Raw genomic sequence first — 13,805 nt, 5'->3', positions numbered from 1 at the left:
GGCAGACAAGACACACCAAAGTCCAGGAAACAGACCTGACCTGGGCAAAGGAAAAGCCACTGCCAGACACATGCCTGACACCAAACAGTGACCACTCCCTTAGAAGAATCACCTCCTTGTGCAGAAAAATGAAGCATGCAACTACCAGATGTGGGCAATTTCAGACAGCAACCAAATCCAATGAACTACAGCTCTGGTTTAAACTTCTAAACGGATGTATTTCTGTGTAAGCCCTTTAAAAAGTGAAAAAGATGTAACTACAATAAAGTTGCATTTACTGTTGTCCCAAATCTAAAAAAATAAATATTGTGACTCACTTCTTGGTGCATTGAACAGAAGACTGTATTTATCTCAAAGACACAAAGATATTTTCCTATGATTAAGAGAACAACTTTACTGTAAAGACCTTGTATGATAGTGCTAGCATGCTGTCTTAAACAGTCCTTTTCTAGTTTTTATTTTATTTGAAATGACTTTATGATTTTTACTATTATACATATATATATATAAAAAACATTAAAAAATGCTATTATTGATTTATGCAGCTAAAGCATTTATGCTGTTCTACAACAAAAGGTTCTGTGTTATGGTACCAAATAGTACTGGTGCTACAGAACGATCTGAAAGCATCACTGCATGATGTTGCCCCCACAATCAACTGTTGGGACACACTGCTAATCCCACTCAGCAAGCTAAACTTTTTCTGAGACGTATTAAAGAATGTCACTAAATTTTTTTTAAGCCTACCAGTTCTTCACCTTCAGCTAGAAATCAGCTTTCTAGCTATGCAGTATGCTCTCTACTTTTGAAAGTGAGATTAATGTCCTGTACCTCGTGCTGGCTGTCCTCAACACAGGCAGCCTGCAGTACTGCTAACCTGGCCCTACAAAAAAATGCTCTGCGCATCAGTGACAATGCCTAATACCAGCTCATGAGATCAGACGCAAACAAAACAGCCTAGTATTCTGATGGGCAAGTACTTGTCACCCCTACTCCAGCACGAAGATACATACCGGGCACTTAAGATAACATAACACAAAGACAATGTGGCAGTGAAGGAGGAAACACCCCCCTCACATCCATGCCATACCTGTGGGGAGGCAGGTCCACTGCCATAGTTTTCTGTGGATCTGGGGAGCGGTTGTTTACTCAAGTTCTACAGGAGGAAAAACAACTGTTAGAAGAAATAGACTACAAGGCCTGAAATTCACCAATTCCTACAAATAGCATTTGTGCTTTTTCTTTGCCTGTGTTTTTAGTACTTTCTGCTGAATGTTTATTAAGATGTCTTCATGCAAACAAGCTAGTTTGTTAAATTCAAAACAGATTGCTGCAGTATACAGAACTACAAAGCGGCTATGTGTGCATGGATTAGTATGAGACATCTGCAAATGCTGACATCTCCAATTACATTATTCATAATGATTATTTATGTAACATTTATGCACAAATCAAAGAAACACCAGAAAGACAAAATGATAGCAGGAAAAACCTAATTGATGACCAGTGTTGTTTACAGCCAACGTGAGTAACAGTGGAAACACACAGGGGGGGCAGGTGGTGGTGGTATGTGGAAACCACCTGGAAAAAAGTGCTGGTGACAGGCTGTTTAAGATTCCAAACAAGCACAGGAAGAAAATTAGACTTTGAGAAAAAACAACCTGTGCAAAAGTTCACTCATACTCTGCGCTCCCAAAAAAAGAAAAAAAAAAAAAAAAAAAGCCAAAAAATCCTCCACTCAAAGCAACAAAACCAACACAACAGAAAACGATAGTTTGGGGGTTGGTTTTTCAGGGGTTTTCTTTTTTTTCTTTTTCTTTTTTTCTCCCCCTCAGCGTTCAGACTTTTCTGTTGCTAGTCTGTCTACTCTGCTTTTCCCATCTGTACAAATCTTGATGGTTTTCTGGTGTTTAAACCAGGTCAAACTAAGTAGCAAAACATGCCAGAAACCATCTTGGATATGAATTTTTTCCAAAAGAAGCAAATCACTGAGACATATCAAACAAAATATGCAGAAATCGGCTAAAAGCAGTGTAACTTAATTTTTAATCAAGATGTACCCTGATAGTTATAGGCAAGCTGTAAAATCTAAGGTGTATATACAACTAAAATATCAATCGTAATCTTCCAGGGGTGTATCTGCTACATGATCACACCCACAGCTTCTACTCTGTGTGAACACCCAGGTAAGTATACACAAATGCTAAATGTAGAAGAGGAAAGATTTGGTGTAAAAGGGCTTCAGACAGGTTTGCTGTGAAGCGAACTTAGAAACCACAACAGAAGAGAAATCCAGAGAGTTAAGGAAGCCAGAGAAATGAGCAGACACCCTGATTCAGACAAAGCTAAATGACCAATACCAGCCACACAGGAAATCTGTTTGGATTTGGAAATTGCGCTTCACCTGGCTTCAACAAAATGGGCATTCTGCTTCAGAGCACTGTCCTGTCACAGGGCACTGACTCCTAGTGGATTAACGGCTCCTACTGAGTTTTAAACTAAAGCACTCCTACATTTCATTGTTGGCTCCATTACCTGATCTTCTTCGTCCCCTAACTGGAAAGTTAATAATAAGGGTAATCCAAATAAAAGATTTATCTTCTGCTTTATCGTTTACAAAGCATCTACCGTGCTCGTACTGGACCGACAACAGCGGAAGACACATACTTTACCAAGAAATACAAACCAACTACAACCGCTTCTTTCAAAAATCAAATATTCTGATAGCCGTAACAAGAAGTAAAAGAAACTATGGACAGTCTGTACATCTAATTCATAAGAATAATTTAATATTTAAGATCTATTTCAAACCACAAGATTAAGTAATTATTAAATCTCATAAGGTGTTCATGAATATAAAAACCATGGATGCTGTTTTCTGAGAATCCTTAAAAAACGTCATTTCAAAACTATAACTGATATCGCCACTTTTAAGATTTTCCTATTAATTTTACTGACATCTTTCTATTCAATCTGTGTGAAAAGAAGTAGAACCTATATTTGGGATTAGACTTTCTATTGATACTAACCATAAAAGGGATACAGTGGCTATCTTTTATATAAAAACTGAAACACCACAGGTATCTAGCCACTGCAATTCTAAGTCACTGTGCTCTAGGGCAAAGGGTCATATTCTGGTGTCCACACAGTGAAAGGTAAGCATGAATGGAAGTTGCTATATGTAAGTACAGATTCATGTCTTTGAAGAGCTTAAAAGCCCTTGCTTTTCATAAGCCTTCAGAGATGTTTCAGAAAAACCAGGATCACAGAGCACAGGCTGGTGTTTTGAAAGTCTTAAAAAGGGTGATGTCACAGATTTTGGAGACCAGCAGAATTCTTTCTTTCCTCTATGAACGTATAAAACATAGGCAACTATATCTGTATCCAAAGAGAGCTACACTTCCAATCTCTAATAAAAAGGATGCTTTTTGTTATTAAGATGTATAAACCAGAACTCAAGTTTAACTGGAGCAGATCAGGGTGTTCTAGTGACACTTGTGCTTCCATACGTCCCTATTTCTGAAATATAAAATAATTCTCAATGGTATAAATATATTCGTAAGCCTAAAGAGCTGTAAAGCGTGAAAACTTAATATCTGCATTTCAAAACATTTTACTGTTCTCCCTCTTTATGAGGTATTCCAAAATGATGGAGCAAGGAGAGCTTAGTACACATTTTCTTCACTCATTTTCTTTCAATTTTCCTTTAAAAAAAACGCTCCGATAATATTTGAGCTGTTTCTTCATGTGACATAAACCATGCAGGTTACTTGGTAAAGAGTTTACACTAACTTCATCTATGCTAAAAATTCCACAATTACAGACAGTTCTTGATGATGTTTGCTCTTGGATCACACCTCTTGCACACACACGGTTAAAATACTGGTCTGTTTTAGCAGAATATGCACTTGTGTGTGTTGATGAAAACTTTCCTCCCCTGCATCTTTAGCTTATCTAGTTTTCCCAAATGTATATAATTGGGTTTTTTTAATACATATTTGTATATAATGGGCCCTCCTCTTCCCTATGAGCGTCTACATCATTTTCTCCCCCACAGTTCTTACTGTGAAAGTACAGCTCTAGAGCTCCCAAAAACTTCAGAGAACATCATCAGTTTTACTGGTAACGTAGTATTAATACACACTGGCAACACACTAATGATAATTCTTACATTATAATTATTTGCTATGTATGCAGTCTTGTATATAAATATGCAAATCAGTGATTCCTGCCACTAAAGTATGTACTAAAAGATAACAAAAAGGCAACATTTGAGCATTCACAGAAATATGTTTTTCAAAATGCAACTGTACTAGGGATATTCTGTAGTGTAGTGACAAACAGCCCACAACTGTTTACTGCTGTAAGGGTAGAAAAGCTTAATTAAATCTGCAGTGAAACTTTTAGTAGTAATCACTAGACCTGGAATATACGGTCAAAATACCTAGGGGGAGGGGGGGGGGGGGGGGTCGCACAGAATCTAGTACCTATTTCAAAACTAAAGATTTCAGCACAGTCTGAATGTCCTATTTGCTCCCCATCAAAAAGCTCAATCTTGGGAACACCACGACTGAGCTAGTAAAGAGTATGTGCTCTAAGGGCATGCTCTAAACAAGCATAACCCTTTATAACAAATGAAGACCTTCCACAGATCACCTTTTTAATCTAGCTTGAGAGAGACAAGTCCCCCACAACATGCTGTGTTGTGCTATGTCCATCTGCTTATCAAAATTCTATCCTGTTACAGCTCTCACTGACTTGTCACTGTCACCCGCTTCATGAGTAGCAAAAAGTACCTGCTAAACTGGAAAAGCAAAGTAATTGTGACATATGAGGATGAGCTGGGGCTGCAAAAGACACTGTTTTGAATCAATATGCACTCAGGAATGCCAGGCCTCCAAAGCATGTGAAAGATGCCATCCCAGCCCTGTAACAACATTGAGCAGAACACAGCTTTGTACGTGTGTCCATTAGAAGCCAGAAGGCTGCTTTCCTCCCTATGCCAGCAGCTTTTCCTCCACTCCTTGTCTTCTTCTCACTGAGCTTCTCTATTTACCATACTATAAACATATTTCCAGGCAAAGAAATGCATACTTAAAATAAAAACTATTAAAAAAGGACTATTTATTCCCACAATAATCGCTGCCAGGTTACCAAGTAGAAGTAGCTGAATTTCAGTGTCTATGTGAGATAAATGTTTCCTGCTACCATTAGAAGTAAATAACATTTTGAGTTTTTCACTGTACACAGCAAAAAGAATACAATTTTTAGACAAAAACTATCTCAACGTTTATCACATCCATTTATCTTTAAATACATACAGACATACATAGAAATGAAGAGGAAGACTTTCAATGGCATTAATGAATTCTATGCAACAAACACACAACTTGTGCAACAATTATTTAAAAGTTGTATAGACTATGGTTACCTGTGTAACAGAAAACATGTTAATTTTTTTATGTTACAATAAATTCACATCATACAGCACACCAGCCAGGAGCTATCAGGTACTACCTCCGTGAAATTTAGTGCAGGGTTAGCAACAGGGTAGTTAAGATAGATGCCTTTGTGAGAACAAGCCACAAGCAACACTAGGTTTGCCTTCTAGTACAGTAGTCGCCTCCCCCTGCTAAAGGCATCACTAAGAGGGGTGGGAGGACTCACCACACCATCACTCTGTGGCTTAGGTTGTTTGGTGGGATCCAAAGCAAAGATAGTATACTCAGAGAGAAAAGCAGGTTCTGCTATCATCCCGGCTAGCAGCTGTCATTCAATGTAAAAAGCAGGAAAATGAAAATAAATCAAGTAATAAGGTAAAGAACGTCGCACAATTTTACTCAATTTTCCCACACTATTAAAAACATCATAAAACAATGCAGCAGTTTACAAGACAACAGATATTGATAAAGGCAGGATGTAACCAGAAAATATGCATTAGGTCATTTTAGAACAGCCAAAACACTGTTTTCATTATTTAGAAGTAAAGAAACACACAATTAAAAAACAAAAATGATCCTAGTTTAGCCAAAAATAAAGACATTTCAGGCATGGATATTGTACTTTTTTTTAAACTTCTGTGGATGACTCATCTTCAAATACCACTGAGCCTTCTTTGCTCTGTTACGCATGAAAAACCTCATTATTCTACAAATTCTATCAGTATTTCCATTATAAACAATATAAATTGCATGCTTTGACTATTTATCTTCCAGTGCTCTTCTTCAGTAAAGCTCTAACTACATTTAAAAAAAAATCCTCCTTACTAATTTTTTCCAACTACTAGCAGACCATTTTGTAAAAACACTACAAGTTAAATTAACAATTTTATCAAGTCAGTATCAAAGAGATTTGAATTCTTAGAGAGGAAAAACATGAAGATAAAGAGACTGGAATTTGAATTCAGACTGGATATATACGTGTAATATAATGCAATCTAATGCTGTTAGGATGCTGTAAAAGATTTCTGAAGATATTCCTCTCATGATTTTACTACTCACACTAAAGTTCAAGGTTCAACTTTCTTATAGCCTGAGATTGCGGAACTATGCTGTCTGCTCACTGAGCCAAAACACAGTATGTTTCTCTCTCATTATTTCACAATTGTATTTTGAGTTAATAAACAGTAATTTTAGGAATCAAATCTATTACAGAGTAAGTTAGAGGTTGATTTTTTTTGTATGACTGTTACATTGACTCCAGCAGATTAATACATAAATTCAAATTGAGAGAGAAAAAATATTTTCATGTGTAAGATCTGGAATGCTACCCGACTTGCAATTTGTGTCCACAAAATCCCTTTAGAAAATGTATTAAGTGCTTCATGTTCAGGGACAGTCATACACAATAGCCTCTGAATGTTGGTAGTAACTCCCTGTGTCTTTTCTCTAATGTACTACCACACTGGAAAAAACTAAATAATTACTGAAAAACCTGAGTAACTGGGACCAAAATTACCAATCCTGCAGAAAACAAAGCAAAATATGCCCTAAACAATGTGATTTTATTGCCTCCTATTTGATTCACTATACTATATACAAACATATACACACACCCTTTGTACAAGTGTCAATTGCTCGAGAATCCTGCTAGTTCTATCAGGAAACCTTCTAGAGCTAAAAAAGGTAAAAAGGAAAAGCAGCTTTGGTTCATGGTGAAAAAACAAACCAACACCCAGAACACTACAAAACTGCACTGTCTTGACAGACCAGGTATCTGCAGAGCACTAATTCGAGAACTTATGCCCAACATTTACTTCTCAAACTGGTAAGTACAGTGACAATTAATTCTGCCTTCTACCATTCAGCTGCTCTTGTCATGGCATTCCCAAAGCTGGCATGGGACAAGCACTGCAATAGTTAACTTGCTTTGCCAAAAACTAGCTAGGTCTGAGAAACTCCAGTGAAACTTCTCACCTTTAAGCAACTACAAAGACAAGCTGCTAACAAAAGAGATGGTCCCATCTTTCTTGCTCCCAGACTTCCTCCTTCCTCACCCCAGACACACTTGCCCATTGCAACCATATGCCAAGTTTGGTCAGACTGGTCACCAGTCCCGTTCTCCCAGCCTGTTAGAAGTGTAATTCCTAAGAGTAATCTGTGTTACAGCTTCTGCCATATGTTTATTCAAGTGCATAAAAACCACGTAAGTTTCTTTCCTCCTCTGAGCTTTTCGGCAAAACAAAAAGAAGGAAGCTGACAAGTGTTAATGATTCCAGAAAATCTTCGTCAAGTGGTGATGGTTGTAGAAGCTCACAGCCTTGGCCATGCTATGCATTTTTAGACATACCTCTTGAAAAGGGTATATGCCAGAAAAAGAAATGGCAAATACTATGTATGCACAAGGGTACGAACACACAGCAGTAGCACAACAAGCAAGTCTGATAAGCCTTGTCAATTAGAAGCATGCAAATTCTCAACCACAAATACAACGATGAAATCCTTGTGATAAAAATTGCTTTGTATGTTTAGAGAAGACCAGTTAAGGTGATGAAACAGTTTGCAAAGCACTCAAAAATGGGTTATGGCAAATATCATCAACCAAGAGATTATGAACATTTTCAACATGTAACATATATTATCTTCAGCTTAGTTACGTCACTTTTAAAAACACAACCATCAAGAACTTCAGGAATTACATATCGTTCAAGTTTTCTTCCTCACAGTAACAAAATGCTAATGTTTGCTTCTCAAAATACTAAATTTTGACATTCCACCATAGAATGATTTTGCTTAATCCAAGTTCCATTAAATAGTTCACCAAGCGACTTGCATTAAGAAAAATTCCTATTCAATCTCTAACAAGTTAATTCTTCATCTGAAATTAAAAAAAAAAAAAAAAAAGAAATCTGTCAGTATGTTCAGCATCCATGAATTGCTATATTTTCAGTCATCCCTTAGAATTTCATGACCATGTCAGTGCAGCTAAGTTCTAACAGGAGGCTTAGACAGTAAGTCTTTCACAAAACGTTAATTACAAACCCCAAAACTTAAGGGTAAGATGAAAAAAAAGCTTTAAACAACAAAAAAGTTAATTTAAAAAATTCACTCAAACTACCTGGTAGGCAATTGATAGGCAATGTATGTAACCCCCTTTTAGCAAGATTGGAAGATCCAAGCTATCAACAGCCTAAAATATGCCGATCCATGTTACCAACTGTTACGGTTTTGAGAAAAAGTAAGAAAAAAAGCTTGTGAGTATAAACTGATGCAGACATACAACTCCAAGGTTTCCATCATAACTAACAGTTTACATGAACAGTAGGATGCAATTAACAATACTGTTAAGTTTCACAGATGTTAGACAGAACCCTGATGGAAGAATGTCACTAAATCATTATCATCTCCACCCTACTGTTGCTTGAGTAAAGGCAAGCACAAAAGGGAAGGAGCCAACCCTACAAATAAAGGCAGAAAACAATAATACTGAGGCAGAACAGTAATCACTGTATCAATACAACATGGCAAAATATTTCCTTCCCAGCAGCCAAGACAAGTTTCACACTTCAAAGAGCTACCAAAGACGGAATATCCTCAGTCACGGTCCAAGAGTGATATTTCCTTAGCACATTTGGAACTGGCTGCATCTTCATTAGTGAGCTCATCCACCATTCTCAGATGCTGGGTGCCCAACAGTGAAAATATTTTAAGTGCTTGCTCACAGTATTTTTGTTACTCTACCAGCTCATTACCTGCTACATTTTTACAGCTGAATTATAGGCAGAGCTGTCTAATGAGTCCTATAATTACACTACCTAATGTTTTCCAATATATATATGTGTTTTTATCTGCGCTTCAAAATTTTTTTAAACACCTATTCAGTATGGCTTTAAAGCTAGCTATTTAACTTGGGGGGAGAGGGGGTATTAAAAGTCACTAAAAATTATTCACCTATGCCTGGAAAAAAGGCAAGAACCAACCTGCTAGTCTGCCAAAATTAGATAGATATAAATATTTCCACAATGGATTCTTGCACTTCAGATTCTGGCTTAAAACCCACTCTGAATTACCTTAGTAGCTTCAGAAACATTAAACATATCTGGTGGTATACTGTCTAATGTATCACTAGCACCACATTAGTGCTGTGCCAGTAAAGTGATCAATAAAACAAGACAAGCAGGGAATCCAATTGGGCTGAAGCATACTGGAAACAGACAGAATGTGCAAAGATGTAAATAATCCTTTAACTAACCTCCTCTAATCCTCTGAATGCCTTCAAATTGTACTTGAAGCTTGCTGTAGATACCCTACTAAAATCTTCCAACATTCTGTTTCAAACATACTCCAAGGTAAACGAACTCCCTATCCCATCCCAACCTTAATCTTAGGCACCAAATTAAGGCTATGATATTGCTAATCTTTCGTTACAGTATTTAACTCCTTTTTTTGCAAGTAAAAATCTTACTGCCCGACAAACATTTCTACCTTGGCAAGAAAGTTACAAATGCGGTAAATTAGGTGATGAATCCAGACACCAAATGATGTTATGCTTCCTTCAGTATTAGCAAAGAACAACAAAGTTATTTCTCAAATAACTTTTGTATTTCCAAAATTCTGAACAGTTTTTGTAGCCCTCAAGTTTGGCCTAAGTTCAGCAGCTTTACTTGTTCTTTATGGACTTTCTGAACTCCAGAACCAACTACGTTTGTATTATTCTTGCTATTGCTCCTCCCTCTGAAGAATTACCATGCTGTAATCTTCCCTTGCTATGATTCTGATGAGTCAGGCATAAAGGCCAAAGTATGTGATCCCCAGATCAAAGGGCTTCCTTAACACGCTGTGAAACAAAACCCAGAATTTAACAGGCATTAAGAGTCTGACCCAAGTATCCTTGCTCTGGAAATGGCAGTAGCTGGATCAATGCATGTTACATACATATAATACAGGTTTGATAGCTAAAAGCAGTCTTTAATCCCTTTCAGAAAATAAAAGGAGAATCAGTGGTTCCAAATTTCAGATTAATCTGTTATCAAGAACTTTGAAAATTCATACATTTTGTTAGCAAATTGCATCATGGTATATGTGCATGTGTAGTATGTTAATGCTTAAAGGCTTCTATAATTGTATGTGGGCAGTTTTGCTGTGTTGTATACAAGCACAGTAAGACAGAGGGAAATGGGTCAGACTAAGCTTTGTCTAAGAGACAAGCCGGTATTTGCTCATCTAGTTCAAGGAACTGTGAGATGACAGCTGTCAGGCCAAAGGTGCAGAGTACAACTCTTACTGACAATTAACTTGTTCCCCACAGTAAAATAAATAAATAAATTTGGTTATTTGTCCAAGTTGGGGAATGCCAGAAAAAGGTTGTGAATAATTCACTAATTTGCTGATTTACACAAGTATTTATTTATAGAAGGTCTGTGCAATTTGCAACACAACCTTTTATGCCTCATCCCTACTGTGATTAGCAAATAGGAAAAACTGAAGAGCTGAAAGTTTCTCTCTGCAATTAAAAAAGCCCCAGAATCTAAAAGCACAGAACTGCATTTTCAGAAAGATGTAGTACAAAACCCAAACACAGCTGTTCTGGTTAGGTTTTCATTCTGATGAGCAATCTCAACATGCTGCTGTATGCATCTGGAGTTGTAAATTCCAGGCTTTAGATACAAACTAGGTTAGACAGCCTCCAAAATTATTTTTAAACTCTCATGTCAGAAAGGTAAAAAAATATAGTCATATCTAAACCACCACCCTTTGCATGGCAACACCTCTTTAGAAGCACTTCAAATTAAGTATATGAATACAGGAAAGATGCAGCCTTAACAAAGGTATCAAGGGAATATTATTTCAGCTTTACTTGTCTTGCTTTATTAAATGCTCATGCTAGAAAAACATTTCAATTAATTTTAAAAAAACAGTCATTATACAGCATTGAAGTGAGGCTAGTTTATCTTTAGCTCTAAGAAGAGCTATATATATTGTGCTCTGCTGTCACTTCCATAACACTCATGAGGATGTGAGTGGTATTTGGATCTGCATGACTGGTAGGTCATCCACAGCAAGCTATCACTTGTTTGCTCTCAGCTGATCGCTCCAAAACTAGCTGTGTTAGCTTCTGCAGGTGGGCCCAACTTATAAATAAGTATATTCTAGAACACAAAGAAAATGCTGAACTTCTAGGAACTATACTGAATATGATTGGTTTATTTCACCTCAAATTCTGTTCAAGAGTCAACTCAGTAACAGTTTGAAAAACAAACACTATTCTTCCCTAGAAAAGACTGGAAACACTAAGTGTGTTTTAATCATTCAGGGCTGTTTCAAATGGCACCAGGACCAACTCAGAAAGCATCTGACATGCAAATTGTCTGAAGACGTTCTATGGAAATACCAGTATAAGCTTCTATCTCATACTGTAATCATATTTTATGGGCCACTTGCAAGGACAGAATACAGAACTAGACTTCTGCTTTTTCCTTATATTCAAAAAAATTACGAGCTTCTCTGTAATACTGCCTCTGGAGATCCACAACTCATCTAAAATAGAAGCTGAAGAAGAGAGTGGGCATGAAAAAGAAACTTACTCAGTATTCCATGAATGAGGCACACAAGTGGTGTTGGTTTTTTAAACTGAAATGATCTGGAACTTTAAACCCAAAAAATTTTCATCATTGCAGAACATAAAGGAAGAATGTTTGCCTGTATGTTCTACTGTAATTCTTTGATCAGACTAATGCTGTCATTTATAACTGTAATTCACTCTGAAATTGTTTTTATTCTAAAAATATTCTGAATCTAAACCAAAGCTTTCACATACAATCCTTGCAACTTCGCTATTTCTGCAAGAAAAATCTGAAAACATGATCTATTCAAGATATACTAAAACATAATAGTCCAGAGGGAGTACACAGAACATACAAGAGAACTATGAAACACTGTAATTTTGCTTAGCTTTCAGTAAAAGGGTTAGCCATTATTCATATACTGCAAGAATGTTTTAGCGTATGAAACTCTTCAATCCTTTTCAGTGTACTAAATGTTGTCCAACTTCAGTTCATTGTAATGCCATTGCCAATGACACAAACATCTGCCTGATCAAATGAGAACACTGCAAAAAATGCCCCCCAAAAGATGTAACATACCCATATAATCAGGGCATATATTTTCAGAGACAGTATGTCATATCTGCATCTTTTTTAAGCATAGTAATACTGCCACTGAACTGAATTTTATGAAAATCTAATCCAACAAAAAAGCCAAAATAAAAAAATAAATTCAAAGACAATTTGCCTTTAATCATTCTGTCAATATTTACGAGAAATATTTAGAAAAAGGAGATTTCATGTCTTGATAATTTAAATTTATCGTTATTTAGTAGAACTTTCCATTTGATGTAAAACCAGTCTCTACAGAAAAAGAAGAGGTTTTCACCCCCTTAGCAGCTTCTCTACCTTATGAATTTCTAATTACAGTGTGTGTTTCACGAGTATAACTCTCATAGCAGCTTCCTAAGCCCAAGGATAACTGTAAATCTGAGGTCATTTTAGTACTCCATTTTCATTCTAAATCTTTTTTCTCCTTCTGCCTTTCTGATTGTTCCAACGTTACCACTGTATTTAGAGCATAATGTTCTTCCAACATAACTTGGCATGTCCTGTGGGGAATTCTTTGCTTCTCCTGTTTGTCTGGAAAAGCAGTCTGAAAAAATCTGTCTGCTGGGGGGCAACATGTAACTAATGAAGCAGTAAAAGTCAAAATGTAGCTCTCCACAGAAATGGTGAACACTGCAGAAAGCATCGATACAAACAGGTGACATATCTGTAGCACCCAGCAACATTTGGAAATGTATTTATTTTTAAAATGTTATCCAAATTGTGATGAGCGCTAGTATTTTTTACTAAGTCAATTGATAAAACTGAAATAGGAGATGACACCAATTCTCAGCACCGCCTCATTACTTCTAGGCCACAGTGGTAGTTCTCATGCAGTAATATACCACTTCTATACTCTGCATCAAGAACTGAAATGCAGGTTGTTTTTCCTGGGGAAGAAAACAAAAACCACCAACCAACTCCAAAAAACCAGCAAACTCTCCTTACTGAAACACTCAATAACTTGAGTGGCACAGCTTGCTGACATTTTGGAGCATTAGTTAACATAAAACTTCTCTCCACCCATGACGGAAGTTATTACATACATATATATACACAGTAGAAAAACCAAGCATTTATTAGAAAACTCAATACTGCATTTCCAAAATCCAAAACAAAACCACAAGGTACTCTTCCTTTTATTTCTATTATCACTGCAGGAAGCACACTGCCAAGCTGTAATCACAGGTAGCGTTCATAACAGAATCTCAGACAA

The 13,805-nt window shown here is 36.7% G+C and overlaps 1 protein-coding gene across 5 annotated transcripts in view; it reads right to left on the bottom strand.

Moving 5' to 3' along the window:
• GOLGA4 (golgin A4) overlaps positions 1-13,805 on the bottom strand; it is a 92,618-nt gene that overhangs the window by 47,030 nt on the left and 31,783 nt on the right. For 3 of the 5 annotated variants that reach the window (XM_055707238.1, XM_055707235.1, XM_055707236.1), the window contains exon 3: positions 1,091-1,156. Coding sequence is in view for 4 of the 5 variants with exons in the window: in XM_055707235.1 (XP_055563210.1) it covers positions 1,091-1,156 (66 nt within the window). In the remaining variant the exon portion in view is untranslated. Of the gene's footprint in view, positions 1-1,090; positions 1,157-5,667; positions 5,767-13,805 lie in introns of all 5 variants that reach the window. The other 2 variants (XM_055707237.1, XM_055707234.1) reach the window with 1 other exon arrangement.

The sequence above is a fragment of the Falco cherrug genome, chromosome 4, assembly GCF_023634085.1.
Source record: "Falco cherrug isolate bFalChe1 chromosome 4, bFalChe1.pri, whole genome shotgun sequence".
In the NCBI taxonomy this organism is placed as follows: domain Eukaryota; kingdom Metazoa; phylum Chordata; class Aves; order Falconiformes; family Falconidae; genus Falco; species Falco cherrug.
Note: the sequence above shows the minus strand (reverse complement) of the source record. Positions and strands in the feature narration are given on the sequence as shown.